Source organism: Dipodomys ordii, unplaced genomic scaffold (assembly GCF_000151885.1).
Source record: "Dipodomys ordii isolate 6190 unplaced genomic scaffold, Dord_2.0 Scaffold173, whole genome shotgun sequence".
NCBI lineage: Eukaryota > Metazoa > Chordata > Mammalia > Rodentia > Heteromyidae > Dipodomys > Dipodomys ordii.
In genome coordinates this window covers 840370-862544 of record NW_012267389.1, presented here as the reverse complement: position 1 = coordinate 862544, position 22175 = coordinate 840370, and the positions used below count along the sequence as shown (strand labels likewise).

The 22175-nt window shown below is 47.2% G+C and overlaps 1 protein-coding gene across 1 annotated transcript in view; it reads right to left on the bottom strand.

The window, feature by feature from the left end:
- The window catches only part of Wdr60 (WD repeat domain 60), a 73387-nt gene that overhangs the window by 9884 nt on the left and 41328 nt on the right, over nucleotides 1–22175 (bottom strand). The window contains exons 10-19 of the mRNA XM_013033635.1: nucleotides 18084–18186; nucleotides 14410–14539; nucleotides 11401–11512; nucleotides 9902–9990; nucleotides 7952–8081; nucleotides 4772–4944; nucleotides 3808–3970; nucleotides 1708–1821; nucleotides 1552–1613; nucleotides 1022–1073 (exon numbers count right to left, since the gene is read on the bottom strand). Of these exons, the coding sequence (XP_012889089.1) occupies nucleotides 1022–1073; nucleotides 1552–1613; nucleotides 1708–1821; nucleotides 3808–3970; nucleotides 4772–4944; nucleotides 7952–8081; nucleotides 9902–9990; nucleotides 11401–11512; nucleotides 14410–14539; nucleotides 18084–18186 (1128 nt within the window). The remainder of the gene's footprint in view (nucleotides 1–1021; nucleotides 1074–1551; nucleotides 1614–1707; nucleotides 1822–3807; nucleotides 3971–4771; nucleotides 4945–7951; nucleotides 8082–9901; nucleotides 9991–11400; nucleotides 11513–14409; nucleotides 14540–18083; nucleotides 18187–22175) is intronic.

Genomic DNA, 22175 nt, shown 5'->3' with positions numbered 1-22175 from the left:
GTGCTCCCCATCCTCCTCAGTGCTCCCCATCCTCCTCAGTGCTCCTCCATCCTCCTCAGTGCTCCCCATCCTCCTCGGTGCTCCCCGTCCTCCTCGGTGCTCCTCGGCCTCCTCACACACCTCCGGGCTGCGGTCCTGGCTGCTCCTCTTATGCCCTTCCTTCGTTTCCCTCACCGTGTCTGGGACCCCCGGCCATGTGCTTTGCTCCCTACCCATCCCACTGCCATGCTGGCTTTTGCTCTTTGCTGAAAATGGAGGAAATAAGGGTTCACATATACAGGAACCCACACTCTGGGCACGGTGCTGCCTAGAACTCTGGGGGCTGTTGGCGCGGCAGGGCGGGTGGCGGGAGAGCATTCAGGCTGGTGTTCACAGATGCGACCCTGCCCGGCAGGCCTGCCCCAGGGTCAGCCCACAGGACTGGCAAACCACAGCCCGTAACTGCTATCCCACGCCAGGCCCGTCAGCACCAGCCCCGCACAGACCCTTTCCCAGCCACCGCCAGTCCACACTCTGACACAACCTGAAACAGGAGGCTGGAGACAAATACCCAGGTAAGGAAACTGGGCTGGAAGCAGAGAGACCAGAGAGTGCAATTCCTGAGCCCTGGGAACCCCACCCACACCCCAGGGCATCGTGCAGCGCATACAACAGCGCAAGTGCAGGGGACTCCATTTTCCGCCCCCAGTCACTTCTTTGTGTAGAACTCCGTGCCATCTGGACCCGCCATCCCTGGCCTAGGGAGAGCCATACAGGGCACACGAACGAGCGCTAGAAAATCAGAAACACAAGGAAGAAGCCCCAGAGCAAAGGAGGGCGTGCAGCCATCAGCACCCGGTCTCTCGAGAGCGACTCCCGGTCAGGGGCAGAGCACCATCGGAGCACCCCAGCAACTGCTCAACTGTTTATCGAACAGAACTGGCTCAAGTAGCTAATGGTAGTTTTACAAACAGGCATATCCTTAAGCTCTGTTCATTTTAGCGAAACCTAACTAAAATTAACGTTTGAGTTTAATAGTTACCTAAATCACTCATTGAGCCTGCATTATCTGCCTTTGGCAGTTCAACAACCACCTAAAAATAAAATATGAAAAATGAGTGTTGGTACATTTTGTAATTCTAAGCATTTTATAACAATCTAAGCGAAGAATAGTTCTAACTGAGGTATTATGTATATTGGGTCCTATAATTGCTTTGGAAAAAAGATTGGTCACTAACTCTAGGACTGATATTTTAACTTTTGTATTTCCTTCCTTTTGATCTAGGGCTACTCTCCTCACCCAGTGACGTTTCACACACACGGTAGGGCAGTCCCGACACGCTCTAGCTCCGGTACCTTGTTCCAGCCCTCCTTCCGTATCCTGAAGGCCTGCAGAAGGTCCCCTGGGTGTAAGATCCGCCACCCCCTCTTCACAGCACTGATAAGCCTGATCCTAGCAAAGTGCCTCACCATCCTATTCTTTCCCGAGCTCCCCGCCCAAATTCAGGTGCTGTTCTCCACCCAACCACTTTCACCCCAAGCCTGTGTGTCCAGCCCTGACCTCCGACTTACCCACATATTGAGAATCCCGCTCTCGTCCAAGGAAGCAATGTGGAATGATAAACCTGACATTTCTAAGGAAAACAGAAAGAAAAGAAAGTTACCATAACTTAAGAAGTCACATTTCCTACCTGTAGCTCGCAGGATTTTACAGGAGAGATCACGTACCTTCCTGAGTCGTGAAAGGAGAAAGCACGAAACTCTGTTTTCTGTAGACAGATGTGGCAACAGGTTCTATGGCCCGAAGAGAACTTCGGTGGTTTACCGATGTGAGGATTCCATCTAGAATTTAAGGCCCACAGGGTCCATGCGTCAGTACAAGTCATAGAAATAGCAAGAAATAACACGAGAAATGAAGGAAAAGAAGGGTCATCTCAGAAATGAAGATCACACAGCAGGGGACGCACGCGGCCTCTGGGGTGAAGTCTGGTCACCCACCAGGAAAACACAAATCCCTACTCAATAAAATCACAAAAAGGGCCTGGAATGCCTGCTTAGCAAGAGCGAGCCCCAGAGGTCACACCCTGTGCTGCCGACATCAAGACCCTGAGACACACTCTCTTTCCAGAAAGGCAGTGTGTGGCTGGTGAGACAGGTGCGGGGCTATGATCCCAGCTACTGAGGAGGCTGAGGGCTGAGGATGGTGGTTCAAAGCCAGCCACACAGTAAAGTCCGTAAGACTCTTGTCTCCCCCGGCAAATGTGTATAAGAAATCAAGAGTGACACTGTTCAAAAGAAATGTACTTCAGTACCTGACTTACGCAAATATAACCACTCTGTACATAGCTTTACAATAAAAAAAATAATAAAAAAAAATTTTTAAAGACTCTTGTCTCCATTAACTACCAAAAAAGCCTGAAGGGGAGGTATGGCACAAGCAGTAGAATGCTAGCCTTGAACGACAACAACAAAAAGCTGAGGGACAGTGGTCAACCTCTTGAGTTCAATCCCTAGAACCAGGACAAACAACAACAACAACAACAATCAAAAAGAAAAGAGGCAAAAGATCTGAACAGGCATAAGCAGTGAAGATATACAGTAGACAAGTACACGAAAAATGTTCAACATCACTGTCATTAGGGAGTGGAAGTTAAAAACCACAGTTAGATACTATTACTCATGTAATAGAAGAGCTAAATTTAAAATAAATGATAAACACCAGATGTTGGGAAGAATGCAGAGCTGCTGAAACTCTCGTATTTTGCTTGGGATACAAACTGGTATGCACATTTGGATACAGGCTCTTAGGTGTAGATGTCTGAATTAACCGAACGAACACACAAAGTAGGAATGAGATTGTGAATCATGAAGCAACACAAAGGAATCAAACACCTTAAGACATCTGGAAAAAGCAAAACTACAGAGCCAGAAGATAGATCCTGTGAGAAGTCTCAGCATGGCGTCGCGCGCTCCCGAGGGTGAACAAAGGAGGAGATCAGACAACAGAAAGCAGAGCTGGCCTGCAGGCCCCAGGGCTCCATCCCCGACAGGAAGGAGCCATTCCAGGAAGGGTGTCACGCCAGCGCTGGAGTCAGGCCTGTCCCTCTGAGTACGTGTCACCTCTCTAACAAGTACACTATAGATAAAGTATTTAGAGAAATTCACAGAAATAGGGCAGATTTGCTATGTGCTGTGCTGGCTATGGTGGGCACACAAAGAACCTTTCACCTGCGTAAAACTGAGGGTCCTGGTGGGTTGCGCAGATGCATTCCCGTTCACCCCCTCGGCTGCCTCAACCATTGATTACGCCACATGAGCGCACACATGCCAATATGTTTTAACTCAAGACTACAATCACAGTCAATCATCAACCAATATTCAAACTAAACTTTATGTTGTTTAGAAATGTTCAGAATCGCCAGGCGCTGGTGGCTCACGCCTGTAATCCTAGCTACTCAGGAGGCTGAGATCTGAGGATCATGGCTCAAAGTCAGCCCGGGCAGGAGAGACCTTGAGACTCTGATCTCCAATAAACCACCAGAAAACCGGAAGTGGCGCTGTAGCTCAAGTGGTAGAGCGCTCGTCTTGAGCTGAAGAGCTGAGGGACAGCGCCCAGGCCCAGAGTTCAAGCCCCACGGCTGACAAAAAAAAAAGAAAGAAATGTTCAGAATCTACAAATTAAACAACACACAAAAATCCCAAGCACGACTGGCCCTAGGTAAGGGCTCCTTGGACGAATTTTATTTTTCTCTACTCATCTGCCCCATGGCTCAGACCCCAGACGTGACAAATGGGGGGTGAGTGGGGCTGGTCACAGATGACACTGACCAGTGGAGAATGTCGGTGTCCTGAACGTCCAGGAGCAGTTGCTCAGCCGCACATAGTGGTGGATTCTGGAGTCTTCTCTCAAGTCCCACACAACCACTGAGCCATGCACTGTCCCCGCAAACAGCAAGAATGCTTTAAAAGGGCTGAAGCAGCAGCACGTGACCTGCAACAAAAATGCAGATGGCTGATGGCCGGAAAACACAACACAGCAGTCACGGAAGCCAAGATACTAAGTGCGGTATCTGACAGTTTTCATTTATATGGATGAGTGTCACTACAGAATCTTTCCCTCCAGGAAGCCGTAGGATATAGTACACAAATAAAATTTATAGTGTAGTATATGAATAAAATTTAATTTGTGAGTATTTAAATGAAAAACAGGACACCAAACCCCCATGTAAGACTGTAATGGTCACAACTATAATGTGGTTAGCTACATCTGGGTATACAAAATGTGCTTAATAACCTTTCCCTTCAATGCAAGTAAGTGAACCTCAAAAACGGCAATTGCAGCCTCTGCGACTTTATTTACACCTTATATCGCAATGTTTTTGTTTTCAAGGACTAGCACGAGAGAAGGTGTTCATGTGGTTTTGAAATCAGTGGTTCTGAAGTCAGTCAAAAAGGAAGCAGACGCAAGCAGGCATTGTCACCATGGACCAGGTAGACACTTGTGGTGACGCAGATACGGCAGCGGCGTTAAGTAGCACAAGCCACAAAGTGAATTCGTGGGGTTCCACAGCTGAGCCCAGGCGGCCACTCACTGCCTAACTGTGGGTGACCCGGAGCCGCTGCCTGATAACCCTGGCTTCCTTTCAATGAGCTCATCTTAGAATTCTAGGTCAAATCAAAACCCCTCCACGTGTCCTATCACTCGCCAGAACCAAGGTGGAACGGGACCCCGGCGTCACCACGGTCTCCCACCTGCCAGCACCAGCACACACGGCCGCCTCGCTCAGTGTACCTTGGACTCACATATCAGAGCCTTCTGAGGCCCTGAGGGCTGCCAAATGTCCCACACACAGAGGAGGAGCCTGCTGTCCAGCGGCGGGAAGGACGCCCTCCGGGGGACGTCGTGGACGGAGACCACCGTCTGCCTCTGCACCTGAGAGGCATGTAAGCAGAGCACTTCGCGATCTGGAGGTTTTTAAAAAAGGTGCATTTTAGTCACTTTAACAGAATCCATGTCAAATTAACGCACGTTACTCAAATTCCAGCTTATGAAAAGAACAAGCATGGTCCCTCAAAGCTGAACAAATATGAAATCTGGATTGTTGTTGGGCTGGGGTTTTCTTTGCCAGCCCTGGGGCTTGAACTCAGGGTCTGGGCACTGTCCCTGAGCCTCTTTGTGCTCAAGCCTAGTACCCTACCATATGAGCCACAGCACCACTTCCAGCTTTATTCTGAGTTCATTGGAGACAAGAGACTCCGGCTTTCCTGCCCAGGCTGAGTTCAAACCACGATCCTCAGATTTCAGCCTCCTGAGTAGCTAGGATTACAGTGAGCGCCACTGGTGTCCAGTGGAATCTGGGTTTTAATAAATGACCACACAGCCTACACTCAGATCTGTGTCGATGCTGACCGTGCTGTTTGAGAACCCTTCCCATACGGTGCAGCCCTGCCCACCAGCTCATCACTTAAAGGCCAAGGAGCTGGAATCTCAGCAGGAACAAACAGGAAATGACCCCAGTCCCTTTGTCTTCACTGCTGTTAGGACTCTCAGTTCTCTTTAGAGCAGCCCTCAGAGCACTGCACAGCAAACAGTTCTGCTCCAACACTTCACGGTTGGCAGACTGCCCTGTCCCAGAGCCCCCAGCAGCCAGCCAAACCTCTCCCAGGCACGAAGAAGCAAAGGACCAAAGACTCAAGAAAGAACTCGACAGCACTGCGGCAAAGTCAGAGGAGAATAGAGAGCACTGTATACGTCTGACCCAGCTGTTCCTAAGTCACACACGTGTCCATGCATGTACACACATGTAATGGCCTACACCATCCACCCTAGGGGTCCAATTTCCCTCCTTCAGGGAGATCTATCCACTCTATAATCACTTCCAGCTACCGAACTTCAGAACCCCTCCCCCGTGACCTGAGGCCCAGAACCTTCCCCCTGCAGACCCCAGGTCTAGAACCCTCCCCCATGGATCTGAGGCCCAGAACCCTCTCCTGTGGACCTGACGCTCTCCTCTGGAGAACCATGCCAGGGGAACCCTTTGGAACACATTGGCGATTTGCCACTTTCACTGGGTTCCTATTTATGTGAGTTGGACAGTTTTCTTACTGGTGGTGATCCCATTGTCCCCCAAGCTCTGCTGTTTTCCCTGGCACTGTTGCAGAGAGTGGTGGACTTTAGGAACATACGCATCGTGTTTGGCAGAGCTGATGGCGGTCCACAGCCAGCCCGTGTTCTCTGCAGCCTCTTGGCACTGCGAAGTCAGAGACTGCCTAGGCCTCACCTCCACAGGAAGCACCCAGGCTCCTCCCGGACACTTCCTCACTCACACTGAGTCCTCTGCAATCTTCACTTTGTTTTTTTTTGCCAGTCCAGGGGCTTGAACTCATGGCCTGGTGGGCACTGTCCCTGAGCTTCTCTGTGCTCAAAGCTAGTGCTCTACCACTTGAGCCACAGTGCTACCTACTTTTTTTCTGAGTAGTATTTTGGCAATAAGTCTCACAGACTTTCTTGCCCAAACTGTCTTCTAATCCCGGTCCTCGGACCTCAGCCTCCTGAGTAGCCAGGATTACAGACGTGGGTTTTTATCTTCACTTTTCTCCTTCACTTTTCTCCTCAGAACTTACCCCTTCCTAAGACATTACATCTTTTACATGTTTAGTCAGCTTGCGGTCCATTTGACCCATCAAAAGATACGTTTCATGAAGGCGTTGATTCCTGTCTGCTCAATTCATTGCTAATCCTCTGAGCCTACTAAAATCACTGAATAAATGCATAAGATGCATGTACTAACAGAAACGACAGGATTCCGTGTACACTGATGTACCACTATATCTGACTACAGATCTGACACACTAGTGAGTTGAAATCTTTTAAGTTCATAAAAGTGAAATGACCTAATCAAATAAGAAAAATAATTAAGAACACAAAAGCTTCCATTACTTTCACATGCAGAAAATGCCTTAAGACCAAATGTAAATCAGTGTTGAATGAAAGATTCTGCATATAAGTAATTGATGTTTTATGTACTGGGGTCACCATTCTACATTGTTCCTTGAGAAAAGTCATCTTTTTCTTTGCTTCTTTGTGCACTGGAGTGTGAGAACGGGGATTGTCATTGTTTCCAGTACTACAGGTTCAGTGACTTACTGGGTTTCTGAAGGATGATGCTTTTAAGATAAAACACTCTCAAAGAATGTGATTTGAGTGTGTGTGCCAGTCCTAGAGCTTGAACTCAGAGTCTGCCTGACCCTGAGTTTTTCTGTTCAAGGTTAGGACTCTGCCACTTGAGCCACAGCTCCATTTTTGGTTTTTAGGTGGCTAATTTTGGACATAGGGTCTCACAGACTTTCCCAAGCTGACTTTGAAATGCAATCCTCAGATCTCAGGTTACAGCTATAAGCCACTAGAACCTCAAGAATGTGACGATTTTTAAATGAACAGTGAGTGCCATCTTGGTTAATGTTAAAGGAGAGAAGAATGTATGTGAATCAAGTTCTAAACAGCAGGCAGGACAAGGAAAGTCCAGCACAGGTAGCAACCCATGACTGGAGCACATTTACATCCTAATCTTTGGAAGAAAACCCCACTTCTGGCCTACCTCTGTTTCTGTCACAGCTTTACACAAGCTAGAGCCATATCACTGGCCACATCTGGAAAGACAAAGCTACTAGATATAGAAATTTACAACTTATCTTCCAAATGCAGTTTGTTTAAACTGATTTAAATAACTACATATAGTTATACACTGTGAGTGATACCATATGCTTGATTTGTTTAGCCTGTTATGTTCTGTAACCATATTAACTTAAAAATGTTAAATATCTATGTCATTCATTTTGCCATTTTGCAGAACATGAATCTTTTTCTGCTTTATATACAATAAACTTTACCACTCTAAAACAAAATGCAATATTAATTTCCACTGTATCTTGAGCAGTTTGATTAAGACCTCATTAAGGAAAGGCTTCTTACTTTGAAGGAATGGCAGGTCAGTGTTCAGCTGACAGGAGCTGTCACTAACATGTAGGGAATTGTCTTCAGCCGTGAGCTGCCAACTGGGTCTGACTGACAAACGATCCTCTTCAAGCAAAACAGCAACCACCTTTCAAAAACAAGGGAGTAGTCTTTTTAACAATGCATTTATGTTTTCCAAAAAAAAATTACCTTTTCATGATATTACCTTCTGCAAATAAATGCTTGGCCCCACCACATAATAACAACAATAACAAAAAAACCTTACTTTTATTTTTCCTTCATAATAATGGAAACTATAAAAGGTAACTTTAAATAATGCCACAAAATGGCCACTATTTCAACTTCCACATTGTTGCTGTTTTCACTAAATACACTCCTAAAAAAAATCCAGTGTAAGAAACAGAATGAAGATCCAACCAATAAAAAATACATCAGGCGGGCTGGGAAGGTGGCTCAGTGGTAGAGCGCTTGCCTTGCATGCATGAGGCCCTGGGTTCGATTCCTCAGCACCACATAAGCAAAAAGAAAAATGCCAGAAGTGGCGCTGTGGCTCAAGTGGTAGAGCGCTAGCCTTGAGCTGAAGAGCTGAGGGACAGCGCCCAGGCCCAGAGTTCAGGCGACCACCACTACATGTTTCTGGTATTCTGAGTCAGTATTAAGTCAGGACAACTGATGGTGCTAATGAGGTTAGGTTACTTTTGGGAACTGAAGGGGAAGGGACAGGATTTGAGATGCTTCACGGATTTCCACCTATCACGGGGTCTCTAGAACATGCTCCCATGATAGTTGAGGGATAACTATTTACACACTCTAAAAACACTGCAATATGGTGAAGCCACAATAAGTAGCCACGACACAGTAGTGGACAGCTGTCTACCCGAGTGCTGTCTCTTCTTCCTTCCCCATAGCTTTATACTAAAACAGATAATAATAAAAAGTCAAGCCAAGTTTAATGAAGGTTGTAAACTTCAGATCCCTAACAGTAACTAGCAGGTATTTAAAAAAACCCTGAGAAAACTGCTTAAGCTAAATCAACATGGGAATAACAATTTGTCATACTACTTATTTTTGCTCTATTTTAAATGCTGGACTCAAAAATCTTTGAGACTGGGCTGGAGACATGGCTCAAGTGGCAGAGTGTCCAGCTAGTATCCAGTGACCCATCACAAAAATACAAAAAATAAGAAACTGTGAGACAAGTAAGCGTTTTTGAGCCTTGACTTTAGAGTATTAAAATGTTAATAGTAGCTCTTTTAGAGACCCTTTCCTTTTACAGATTGCCAATAAAATATAATTGATGGGTGGTCACCACTCAGGGAAGGAAGGGCCAGACGAAGCGACGGCCCAAAAGGCCCTGATCACTGAGGGCCAGAACTCAGTCACCACACTCCCTTTACCTTTGTAAGTATTTAAAAATCTCCATAATCAGTTTCACCTTAGAGGTAAGCTTGCCTTGCCAACTCAGGATATTTGGTTAAGTTATTTTATGTAAGGGGGCTGGGAAGGTGGCTCAGTGGTAGAGCGCTTGCCTTGCATGCATGAGGCCCTGGGTTCGATTCCTCAGCACCACACAAGAAAAAAGAAAAAAGCCGGAAGTGGCGCTGTGGCTCAAGTGGTAGAGCTGAAGGGCTGAGGGACAGCGCCCAGGCCCAGAGTTCAGGCCCCACGACTGGACCCAAAAAAAAAAAAGTTATTTTATGTAAGAAGTTAGTATTGTGCAGTCCAAACACATAGATAGTACTTCCAGTAGCACACATTTACCCAGTGTTACTTTGTATACAAGGGCTCAATGAATGTACTACTAATAGTTTATAAGAAAATACATGAAAACAACTGATTCTGGTTTATCTGAGCTATAAAGCGTCTAAAGTTTTAAGAACTCCTAAGATTCTGTAGAGAATGAATCTTAAGTGCTTACACACAGGGTAATCACACAACAGAATATACCTGACACGCTGCCCGGAGAAAACTGGATAATCTTTGAGTATCAATCTTCGGTACAATTGTTGCATCAGAGAGACCTCTGTCTCTACTACCTAAAAAGTACAGGTTAAATGAAGTCAGTAAGGCTGACTCCAACACAGTCATGTCATGCTTATATTAGTGTTCACATAAGTGTTGTAACTATTGAGAGCCCTAAAAGGAAATATCTGAATGATTCCCCCAAACTGCATATTGTTTTATATAAATCTGCAAGCTAAGTCTTATGTAAATGTCTTAGAAAAGGCAGTCAATGGGGCTGGGAAGGTGGCTCAGTGGTAGAGCGCTTGCCTTGCATGCATGAGGCCCTGGGTTCGATTCCTCAGCACCACATAAGCAAAAAGAAAAATGCCAGAAGTGGCGCTGTGGCTCAAGTGGTAGAGCGCTAGCCTTGAGCTGAAGAGCTGAGGGACAGCGCCCAGGCCCAGAGTTCAGGCCCCACGACCGGACCCCCCCCCCAAAAAAAGAGAAGACAGTGAAAGGAATCAGTGCATTATGTAAGCATTACATTTAGATGTACAGATGGAACACCCCTCATCTGAAGAGCTGAGATCTGAAACACTGATGGTCTCCGTTATTCCAGGTAAGGAATGTTCAGCCTGCATTACTTAGAGCGAGGAGAGGGAGTAACAAACCTCTACCACATACATGCATACTACTCCTCAAGAAAAAATCAGTATTTAGCACTGCCACAGACACCCTAGTAGAATCATGGGACTGCGAGTCTATATTGATGAAGTATGTTGGCAAACCACACTTAAGAAATAGAATTCGGGCCGGGTGCCAGTGGCTCACGCCTGTAATCCTTGCTACTCAGGAGCCTGAGAGCCGAGGATCATGGTTCAAAGCCAGTCCAGGAAAGAAAGTCCGTGAGACTCTTATCTCCAATAAACCACTAGAAAACTGGAAGTGGCGCTGTGGCTCAAGCGGTAGAACACTTGCCTTGAGCTGAAGAGCTGAGGGACAATGTTCAAGCTCAGAGTTCAAGCCCCACGACCGACAAAAAAATAAATAAATAAAAGAATTCGGGCTGAGAAGGTGGCTCAGTGGCAGAGTGCTTGCCTTGCATGCATGAAGCACTGGGTTCGATTCCTCAGCACCACATACACAGAAAAGGCCAGAAGTGGTGCTGTGACTCAAGTGGTAGAGCACCTTGAGCTGAGGAGCTGAGAGGGACAGCACCCAGGCCTAGAGTTCAAGCCCCACGACTGACCAAAAAAAAAAAAAGAAAGAATTGTACTCTGATGAGGACCGTCCCCCAGCCTCAGCGCACGTGGTGTACAAGTGTCCAGTGTGAGGCGGCTGGTTGCAGTATAGAATTTTTCCCTCTGTATTTACAAATCTTTGTTAGTAAAAGTGGGGTATTTCCACAGTCTTACACCAAGAACCACACCAAAGAGAAACACTTAGAATGAACAAGAAACAAACCAACTATATTAAAAAGCACAGGAGCACAGAAGTGTTACCTCCCGAGACAAGGGCGCTTTCTCCTGGGTGCTGGGTCCACACTTCCCTGGTCTCTATGTCTTCAGTCTGAATGTCTCTTTCAACATTATCTTCATTATACTGAACATATGCCTTAAAAACAGAGATACGATGCTAGCTTTAACATCAGAACCACTGGCACTACTGAAAAAAAATTACCTTTTCTGAAAGTGTAAAAGTTTCAAGCCTAGCACTCTTTTCACTTGTGTTGAAAATAAGTATCTTTGCCAGATACAGTGGCTCACACCTATAATCCAAGCTACTCTGGATGAATGAGAAAGTGAATTAGGGAAAAATACAGCCAAAGTATTCAATGTACACGTGCTAACATATATGTGTGAGTGTGACAGCATGTGTGGGAAACAGTCAAAATATTCAATGCACGCAGCATTTGTGGGAATCATCAACCAGAATACTTACTGCACACACGACAGCATATGCATAAACATGTAGTAGCAAATCCGTACATATGTGACAGCAAATGTGAGGACACCCAGTGTACACATGTGACAGCAAATGTGTGTATGCATGATGGCTGTGTGGGGTCACTGACCAGAGTACTTAGTGCACAGGTGTGAACATGTGTGGTGACATGTGCAGGGTCACTGGTAAGACTACTCTGTACACACATGTGACAGCACATGTGTACATTTATGGTGGCATGTAGGGGTCACTGACCAGAGGACTCTGCACACGTGTGACAGCAAATGCGTACCTGCTTGATGGCCATGTGGGGGTCACTGACCAGAGTAACTGCACACATGTGACATCACATGTGTATGTGTATGATGGCATGTGTAGGTCACTGACCAGGATACTCAGTGTACACATCTGTCAGGACATGTGTACATGTATGATGGCATATGAAGGTCACTGATCAGGGTACTCAGTGTACGTGTGTGCCAGTACATGTGTACATGCATGGTGGCATGTGTGGATCACTGACCAGAGTACTCAGTGCATACATGTGGCAATCTATAAGTACATGTGTGATGGCAGGCGCGGGGTCACTGGCCAGAGTAGTCAGCGCACACGTGTGATGTCATGTGTGTGCATGTGTGATGGCATGTATGGGGTCACGGGCCAGAGTACTCAGTGCACATGTGTGACAGCATTCGTGTACATGTGATGTGTGGGAAAGAACCAGAACTCAGTTCACACGTGTGATAACATGTGTGGGAAACAAGATGAGTCTGAGGGGAAAAGGCAGACAGGATGGGGAAGGGTGATTGGTCAAGGCAGGCCGGACACTTAAACAGACAGACACATGAACTCATAAGCCCTTCAAGTTCTGAAAAGTACATTAAATAAATAAGATAAATAAAAATAAAATCCTAGCTATCAGGAGGCTGAAACCTGGAGGATTTAAATGCTAAAGAAGAGGTGTGGCTCAAGTGGTAAGGACTAGCCATGGCAAGCAAGCGGAGCAAGAGCACAAGACAGTCAAAGCCTACTACCAGCACAACCGCCAACCCATATTACGGCATAAATATAAAGATCCTATAGATTGCTGGATCTCAAACTTTTGGTAAATTAGACCTAAGTTCAAAAGTATTTCCAGAAAAACCACAGTAAACAATTTAGCTTAATTTGAAAAGACTATATACAGCTGCATGTAAACTATACATGTTGTTTGTCAGAACATACAGCTTTGGAGAACCACAATTTTTGTATTTTTAGAAGGTACATGCATTAAACAAGATGTGTTGTGCTCTTAAACTGACATGGGGAAGTGAACCCCTTTGTATAACTACTTAAGGATAATGAGGAGAAGGAGGAGGAGGAGGTAGAGGAGGAGGAGGAGGTGGAGGAGGAGGAGGAGGCTGCAGCAGCAGCAGCAACTATGTATACTCTGGAGGCTGAGATCTGAGGAACACAGTTTGAAGGCAGCTAAGACAGGCAAGTCTGTTGAGACTGTATCTCCAATTAACCAGCAAAAAGCCAGAAGTGGAGCTGGAGTTCAAATGGTAACACATTAGCTATGAGCAAATAAGGGACAGGACCTAGACCCTGAGTTCAAGCCTCAGTACAAGCACGCGTGCACGCACACGCGCACACGCGCACACGCACACACGCACACACACACACACACACACACACACACAAGTATTACTTCAGCAAAGATAATTTTGCCTTAAAGTGAGGAAAACTACCAAAGAAACTAATCTACTCAAGGTCAGAGCAAATGTGCTGCTGCAAAACTAGACACATCTTCAGCTTCACGTTGTGACCTTTCAGAAAGTATTGTTCATAGAGTATACCAAACAGACGATATGAATGCTGTCAACACACATCAGGAATATGTAAGAAAAATGGCAAGTATGATGTCAGACTTCACAGACCTTATATTGCAAAGCCAGACCACTTCCTAAGTAATTAAAACCTAAAATCACTACTGGAAAGAAGAAAATGTTGCATCATGGATTGCAGTAACTCTGGAAAAGAAAATAAAGTCCAGTGTAAGTTACCCTGGCAGGGTTTATGTAGAAAAGAGGCAGACAGAGAAAGAGGAGGAGGAGCCGGAGGAGCCATGTAAGTCAGACAGGAGAGCAGCCTGGCCTGTGGACAAGAGTGAAGGCTCTTGGAGATGCGTGGACCTTCAAGTGAGTCCAGTTAGAGAAAGCACAAGCACTGAGGTCACTGCACTGTCAATCTTTTCTGTCGACAACTATGGCTGTATATACTCACCAGGAACACAAGACCAAAACAAACTTGGCACTGTTTCACCTTAAATAAATCATCTGTGCATGTGACACTGTACTAAAGGGTCCGTGCCTCTGCTGTCTGCCGTGGGCTCCTATGGCCTCAGCACACCTGGGGAGTGTGTACTCACATCACCTCTCTAGTTAATGAACGCCATGTGGTGAAAGGTACCCTTTCTCCTTCAAACTGTACCCTTCACTCCCCACCCCAAAATTCTAACATTCTCAACAGTACAAACGTGCACCTCATTTGCACTCTGTCACTTAGCAAGCACATGTTGTACTAACCTGCTTGGTATTTTTTTTCCCAAAGTTTCTGATATACATATCATATTCATTTACTGGAGGCAAATCCAAGAGGGAGAAAGTGAATGAAAAATCTAAGTCGATAAGCCGAAGCAGTTTTGTACTTCTTGTCCTTTAAAATAAATTGGAAAGAAAGTTACACTGAATAATGTGCACAGGAGGAACAGGGGATCTTAGCAATTGATGGAGGTAACTGGCAAGGACTTACCTTTCATTTCAGTGTGAACCCGCAGGATCTAGCTGTTTAAAATGACTAAGTAGCTGCTGTACAGTGACTATGTAAAGAACAGACCACACTGACTCGTGATGTGGTGTCTTTGCTCAATGCAGGGCACCCGAGACCAACACAACGTCCAGGGTGTTGGGCTGAAGACGTGATTCGGTGGCAGGATGCAAAGTGAGACTCAACTCTCGGAAGCACACAAGAAAGTGTGAAAATCCTTCCTCTTTTTTTTTTTTTGTTGGTGGTGGGTCTTGAACTCTGGGCCTGGGCACTGTCCCTCAGCTCTTCAGCTCAAGGCTAGCACTCTACCACTTGAGCCACAGCGCCACTTCTGGTTTTCTGGTGGTTCACTGGAGCTAAGAGTCTCATGGACTTTCCTGCCAGGCTCCTGAGTAGCTAGGATTACAGGTGTGAGCCACTGGTGCCTGGCTAAGATCTTTCCTCTTTTGATTTCTCCACTGACTCATAGCTTATTAAAAAGAATGTTTAATTTTGTAACTTGGGGGGATTTTCAGTTTAATTCCTTATGGTCAGATGATGTATTCTATTGTTTTAATCCCAAGTTCACAGCACAGGCTCTCCTTGGGCTCGGAGGAACTAACAGGGGATGAGAAAGAAGCCTGTGGACACGGCCTGTCTCCTGACCGGCCTCTGGCATCATCAAGGGAACCTCACTCCCTTTGCTGGATGTTCATCACAGTCATGAAGTCCGACACCGGAGAAGTGAGGGAGCTGCTGTGACTACCGGATGGTGTGGCTCACAAGACTTTGGGAACGGTGTGTGGGAGAGTTTGGAGAAGCCCTAAAACACACTGAGCAGCGCTCAACGGATGGTGCTGGGCTGCCCGGAATACCAGATGCAGGCAGGGCTGCGGAGTAACCTGTTCGGGAGGCTTCAGAAAGACTTCAATTGGGGACTGGACGAGAGCCAGTCCACATTCCATTGTCCAGGCCCTGAGACTCTGTGGAAGGCTGACTTTCAACGCAATAGGGTCATGAAGCCGGCAGGGGGCTGCAAGGCAGCCCGAGTCCGGCTGTGGCGTGCCTACTGCTGGCTGCTCTTTGCAGTTGACAATAAGATTGTAAGCAAGAAGTAGAGCAGAAACATTCAAATTGGCAGTTTGCCCAGAAAGAAGCACATGTAAAGTTTGGATAAGGAAAGCATGGCTAAAAAGATTAGAGACATTAAAAGGAAACCGAGTGCTGAACCAATAGGAAAAATACCTCATGGGTCCTCCCTTCCGCCAAACTCCATCAATGGAGAGGGGGGCTAAGGTAGAAAGGGTTTAACTCATTTGAAATATTTCCTGCATGCCAGCCTGCCTTCCCTTCCCTTCTTTCTCTCCCTCCTTCCTTCCTCCCTCCCTCCCTCCTTCTTTCCATCATCCCAATCTTCTTTTCCCTGCCTTCCTTCCTTCTTTTTTCCTCCCTTTTTTTGCCAGTCTAGGCACTTGAACTCAGAGCCTCATCCTCTCAGCTTTTCTGCTCAAGGCTGGTGCAAAGAGTCTCATAGACTTTCCCACCTGGGCTAGCTTTGAACCATAATCCTGCTATTTCAGCCTCATAAGTTGCTAGGATTACAGACATGAGCCACTGGCACCTGACTTGAAATACTTTTCTTTAAGAAGGGAACACTGAGGTTCAAACAGGGACAAGGGTTATCTATAAAAGTGTTTCCCACACCCATCCATTCGGGTGCCACGGCCCAGGTGGGCCAGGATATGGCTCAAGCTGGCAGACATTGACACTGTACATGCGAGGCAAGTTTTGCAGGCAAACTACAAATACAAGAGTCACCAGGTCACTGGAAGCTAGTCTGCTTCCCTGGGGCTGTCCCTAGTGGGTAACTGTGAGGGTGGAGCCTAAGGAACAATGGAGTCCTAGGACATAGGGATGGAGGAGAGGCCAGGAACACAGGATGTCTGCAAGGGAAGCCAAGGCAGCGGCGGTGCCAGTCTAGGAGAAAGGCCACGCAGGCTGCTGGAAAGGCCGCAGAGTTCGGACTGCCCAAGCCCTAGGAAGCTGGTACTATGCTACTGTAGGACTCAGACTGCAGAGGGTTCCTCATTCCCTACTGGGTTACACCCTTGCTTTGGTCTCATTCCTCTTTTCTATGCCTCTGACCCTCCCTTTTGGAATGGGATTGCTCTCTATGAGCGGCTGCATGATGTAAATATACAACTACAATTGAACAAGTGTTCAGAGATAAGGGTTTGTCTTGAGAAATAAGACTCTGAACTTGGACTTTTGCACAATGTTGGAACTGTGAATACCTTACAAACTCTTGGAGATGGACTAAGTGCCTTTTTGTGGTGCAGGGGATATGGGGTTTTTGGTGTCACCGGTGGGATGCTGTGGCTTAAGGAATGGTGTCAAGCTGCCTGGGTAGACTACAATGATTTATCTTGATTGTCAAATACAATGGATTATCAAGTACCTATCAGATCAGCAAAGCACACCTCGAGGTGTGTCCCTGAAGGCGTCTTCAGAGAGGATTAACTACATGGGGAAGATTCATTCTGTGTGTGGGTGGCAAGCACCATGCATTTAAAGCCCATCAGTGCAGAGGTTCGGTTTCCCGATCACCAAGAGGGAGCTACTCTGCCCCCCACCTCCCCGTCATAATGACCTGAGACTTCTGAGACTATGAGCCAAAGACGTTCTTTCCTCACTTAAACTGTTCTGTATGCTACACTAACACAACAACAGTAAGTCTCTCAACAGATGCTGATTCTGATCCTTTCTCCTCATCTGTGTGAGGGTCCTGGGACACACAAGCATGCATCCCACGTTATCTAGCATTAGTGCTCTTAGTCCCAGTCCTCAGTTCATTCTTCACCTGACAGGGAAGACATGGTATCGATACAATGTGAGCAATACAAAGTGAGCTAGAATCACACCCTTTAGCAGCTTTCTGACCCCCAGACTTGTAAATGTGTAACTGTAATCTAGTCTGAGCCCAAACTGGCCAGGATGCCCAAGGAGATATTAGATGGCAAGCACTAGTACTCAGAAGCCAGTACCTGCACTCTAAGCACAACATATGAACATACAAGAGAACTTTAATGCAAATAAAAATATATCTAGGGGCTGGGAAGGTGGCTCAGTGGTAGAGCGCTTGCTTTGCATGCATAAGGCCCTGGGTTCGATTCCTCAGCACCACATAAGCAGGGGAAAAAAAAGCCGGAAGTGGCGCTGTGGTTCAAGTGGTGGAGCACTAGCTTTGAGGTGAAGAGCTGAGGGACAGCGCCCAAGCCCAGAGTTCAGGCCCCATGACCAAACCCAAAAAAAAAAAAAAATATATATATATATATATTTTGAAAAGCAGGTTGAAGAAAAGGATTACTGAAGAATTACTAGTCCTGAGGCTGATCCTTAGTAATACCCCACATATACACACAACCAACTTTGGCAAAGTTTCCAATATACCTACTTTTGTTTAAGGGCCTGACTTCGGCTCTTTTGACGGTGTGAGGCTGTTGCAAAATCCACAAAAATTCCACAAACAGGAGTTCTGGAAGGGGAAATGTTTGCATCTGTACAGAAAAGAAAGCTGTTTTGTGACAATGAAATATTACTTCTAACCCAATAAAAACTCAAATCAAGATTAAAACAACTAGAAGCATACATAACACTCATACTCATGTCTTTTGTCCCCGACGATAAATAACAATAAACAGCCTCTGTATTTTAAAGTTCTGCTCTTGCTGACTTTATCTAAAACATCCAAACAACAAGGCAAGATTTACTGATCATCTTTTTTTTTGGGGGGGGGGTCGGTCATGGGGCTTGAACTCTAGGCTTGGATGCTGTCCCTCAGCTCTTTAGCTCAAGGCGAGTGCTCTACTGCTTGAGCCACAGTGGCACTTCCAGTTTTCTAGTGGTTTATTGGAGATAAGAGTCTCATGGACTTTCCTGCCCGGGCTGGCTTTGAACCGCGATCCTCAGATCTCAGCAGTGAGTAGCTAGGATTACAGACGTGAGCCACCAGCACCTGGCCTGATCATCTTTTATATGTGCCAATCACACCACTAAGAATCTTAGAAATACTTAAGGATAAAGGATGTGGTCTTCAGCCCACACCTCACTCAGCCTGAAAAACAATTTTTTTTACTGCTAAAAACACAAAGATTACATGGAAGTCACCCTTTAACTGTGGTTTCTCTGAGATTTCAGTACCTGCAGTCAATTAGTCTGAAGATATTAAGTGGAAACTTCCAAGAATAAGTCAATCTTAGGTTTTAGACGTATGCTACTTTGAGAAGCCTGGTGGCTTCCCCTGGGCTTTCTGAGACAAAGCCCCTCTGTGCAGCACACTCACCCCTTAGGCGCTACCCCCACCCAGTCACTTCCTAACGGTCAGCTTCCAGACAACTATCTTGGAATCCTAGTGCTGCCAAAGAGAAGCGTGAAGGGTTTCCCTCAAGTGCAATGGTGAATTTTCAACTTCAGGGAAATTTAAAAACCTTATGTTGAGATTGCCATAATCTATGGCAAAACAAATCTTCTAGCCACAACACTGAGAAGGAACATAAAATTCATGCTGCCTTTGCTGTTGCACCCCAAGCTGCCAGTTACAGGCGCCGTGAATGAGGGGGCTGGCTAAGATGGACAGGCGCTGTGAATGAGTGGGGGCTAAGATGGACAGGCGCCGTGAATGAGGGGGGGCTCAGATGGACAGGCACCGTGAATGAGGGGGCTGGCTAAGATGGACAGGCACCGTGGATGAGTGGGGGCTAAGATGGACAGGCGCTGTGAATGAGTGGGGGCTAAGATGGACAGGTGCCGTGAATGAGTGGGGGCTAAGATGGACAGGCGCCGTGAATGAGTGGGGGCTAAGATGGACAGGCGCTGTGAATGGGGGGGGGCTAAGATGGACAGGCGCTGTGAATGAGTAGGGGCTAAGATGGACAGGCGCTGTGAATGAGTGGGGGCTAAGATGGACAGGCGCCGTGAATGAGTGGGGGCTAAGATGGACAGGCGCCGTGAATGAGGGGGGGCTAAGATGGACAGGCGCCGTGAATGAGGGGGCTGGCTAAGATGGACAGGCGCCATGGATGAGTGGGGGCTAAGATGGACAGGCGCTGTGAATGAGGGACTGGCCAAGATGGACAGGCGCCGTGAATGAGGGGGGGCTAAGATGGACAGGCGCCGTGAATGAGGGGGGGCTAAGATGGACAGGTGCCGTGAATGAGTGGGGGCTAAGATGGACAGGCGCTGTGAATGAATGGGGGCTAAGATGGACAGGCACTGTGAATGAGGGGGGGCTAAGGTGGACAGGCGCCGTGAATGAGGGGGCTGGCTAAGATGGACAGGCGCCGTGAATGAGTGGGGGCTAAGATGGACAGGTGCCGTGAATGAGTGGGGGCTAAGATGAACAGGCGCCGTGAATGAGGGGGGGGCTAAGATGGACAGGCGCCGTGAATGAGGGGGCTGGCTAAGATGGACAGGCGCCATGGATGAGTGGGGGCTAAGATGGACAGGCGCTGTGAATGAGGGACTGGCCAAGATGGACAGGCGCCGTGAATGAGGGGGGGCTAAGATGGACAGGCGCCGTGAATGAGGGGGGGCTAAGATGGACAGGTGCCGTGAATGAGTGGGGGCTAAGATGGACAGGCGCTGTGAATGAATGGGGGCTAAGATGGACAGGCACTGTGAATGAGGGGGGGCTAAGGTGGACAGGCGCCGTGAATGAGGGGGCTGGCTAAGATGGACAGGCGCCGTGAATGAGTGGGGGCTAAGATGGACAGGCGCCGTGAATGAGTGGGGGCTAAGATGGACAGGTGCTGTGAATGAGGGGGGCTAAGATGGACAGGTGCTGTGAATGAGGGGGGCTAAGATGGACAGGTGCCGTGAATGAGGGGGCTGGCTAGGACTCACAGGCACTGGCCTGGTAAGCAGAAGACATGAACAGCAAATGGCTTCAGTCATTTGCTGCACCACAAGACACTGAGCAGATGAAGACTTCAGCAAGGGGTTCCCTAGCATCGGGGTGGGGTGCCGCGCCACAAACTGCAGCCAGGGACTGTCACCCAGCTCAGGGGCAGGCCTGGGCTGAAAACGTAAACATTGCCAGCAGGCTCTGTCTGTGGAAGCAGCAGCTGCTGCCGCAGGTGAAGCCACTGACAAGGCTGGCTGAGGAGGAGAAGGATGCCCGATGGAAGCCACCTTCCCAACAGCACAGAGGCGGCTCCGCTGTGGGCCGTGGAAGGGCAGAGCACCTGGCAGCCCTCCGTCACGTGATAAACCCAGATGCAGCGCAGAGCTTACGTCTCATTAATAACACACCATACACCTGACTGTCCTTCATCCGTTTACTGTGAAAATGAAAAGGTCCAGGTGGTGTTTATCTCGTGTTTACCACGCAGGACCTCACCGCTTCATGCCTTCACCAGGTACACCTGCCAGCAGTGGTCACATCCAATTGGCTGTTGACATGGAGGACAGAAGCCACTTTGTTTTTACAATGAGACGCCTGGGCCCTAAGTCTACACCACGCGGAGCTGGGGATCACTCTGGCAGGAACCAGAAATGTCCATCAAAGCTTCAATGGATAAGTTACATCAGACACTGTGGGAGGGCTTATGGAGAAAAGTCAGCGATAGGTTGAAAACGCTTCCTGGGACCCACCAGGAGTCAGGAAATTAGCTAGCAGACAAACTGGTAGAGAGGGCGTGTCAACACTCAAGCAAGCAGAAGAAAACAGAGAAGGCTACTGACAAGCGTTGAGGAAGGAGAAACTGGAGCCATCTGCTGAGTCACCTACAGGGAAGAGGAAGATGAAGAAGAAATGTGGACATCCCCAAAATGTCTTGGCATTTCACACTGCACAGACATGAAAGAACAGAGCTACAGAATGTGATCCTCACAAACAACGCGTCACTAAAATCACCCTGCAGCAACACTTCAACAATGAGCTAAAAAATAGGAGACCACAACTTCCAATTACAATCTTCTCCCAAAAGGTCTCTGAAAACTGTCTTTATGTGCAGCTCTAGGCCATGGCCACTGTGAGTCCTGACGGATGTATAAGTATATATAAGGATACGTAAGTATCAATGTCGGGAATGAATGCCAAACACTGGTTATTCTTAGATCCGCCAAGATGGGAACTCTAAGAATGGACTCTTGCCACTCCTCGGCAAGTCAGAACAGGCGAGTGGAGTACTGCTGACCCTGCCCACAGCGGGGCACCGCGGGACTGTAGGTCCAGCTCAGGCCGCCGACACAGCCAAAACGAGGGCGCGCCCTTGCACGGCCTCCAAGACGCGCTCCTGGCTATGTTTATCCACTCAGCGGTTTAACTCGAGGCAGGCGACAAAATCTTAGTAATGACTACCCTTTCAGACTCCCATTTTTGGATTATACTACGCTAAATGCTAATTATAATTAAATGGGCTCATTACTGGCTACAAGATCGTTTAAAGCGGTCTACTATTCGTTAATACTTTAATAACTGTTCTATTTTACCTTTAGTGCTATTTTTAGGGCTAATTTTATCAAGTTTCCCAGCTTTCCTTTAAAT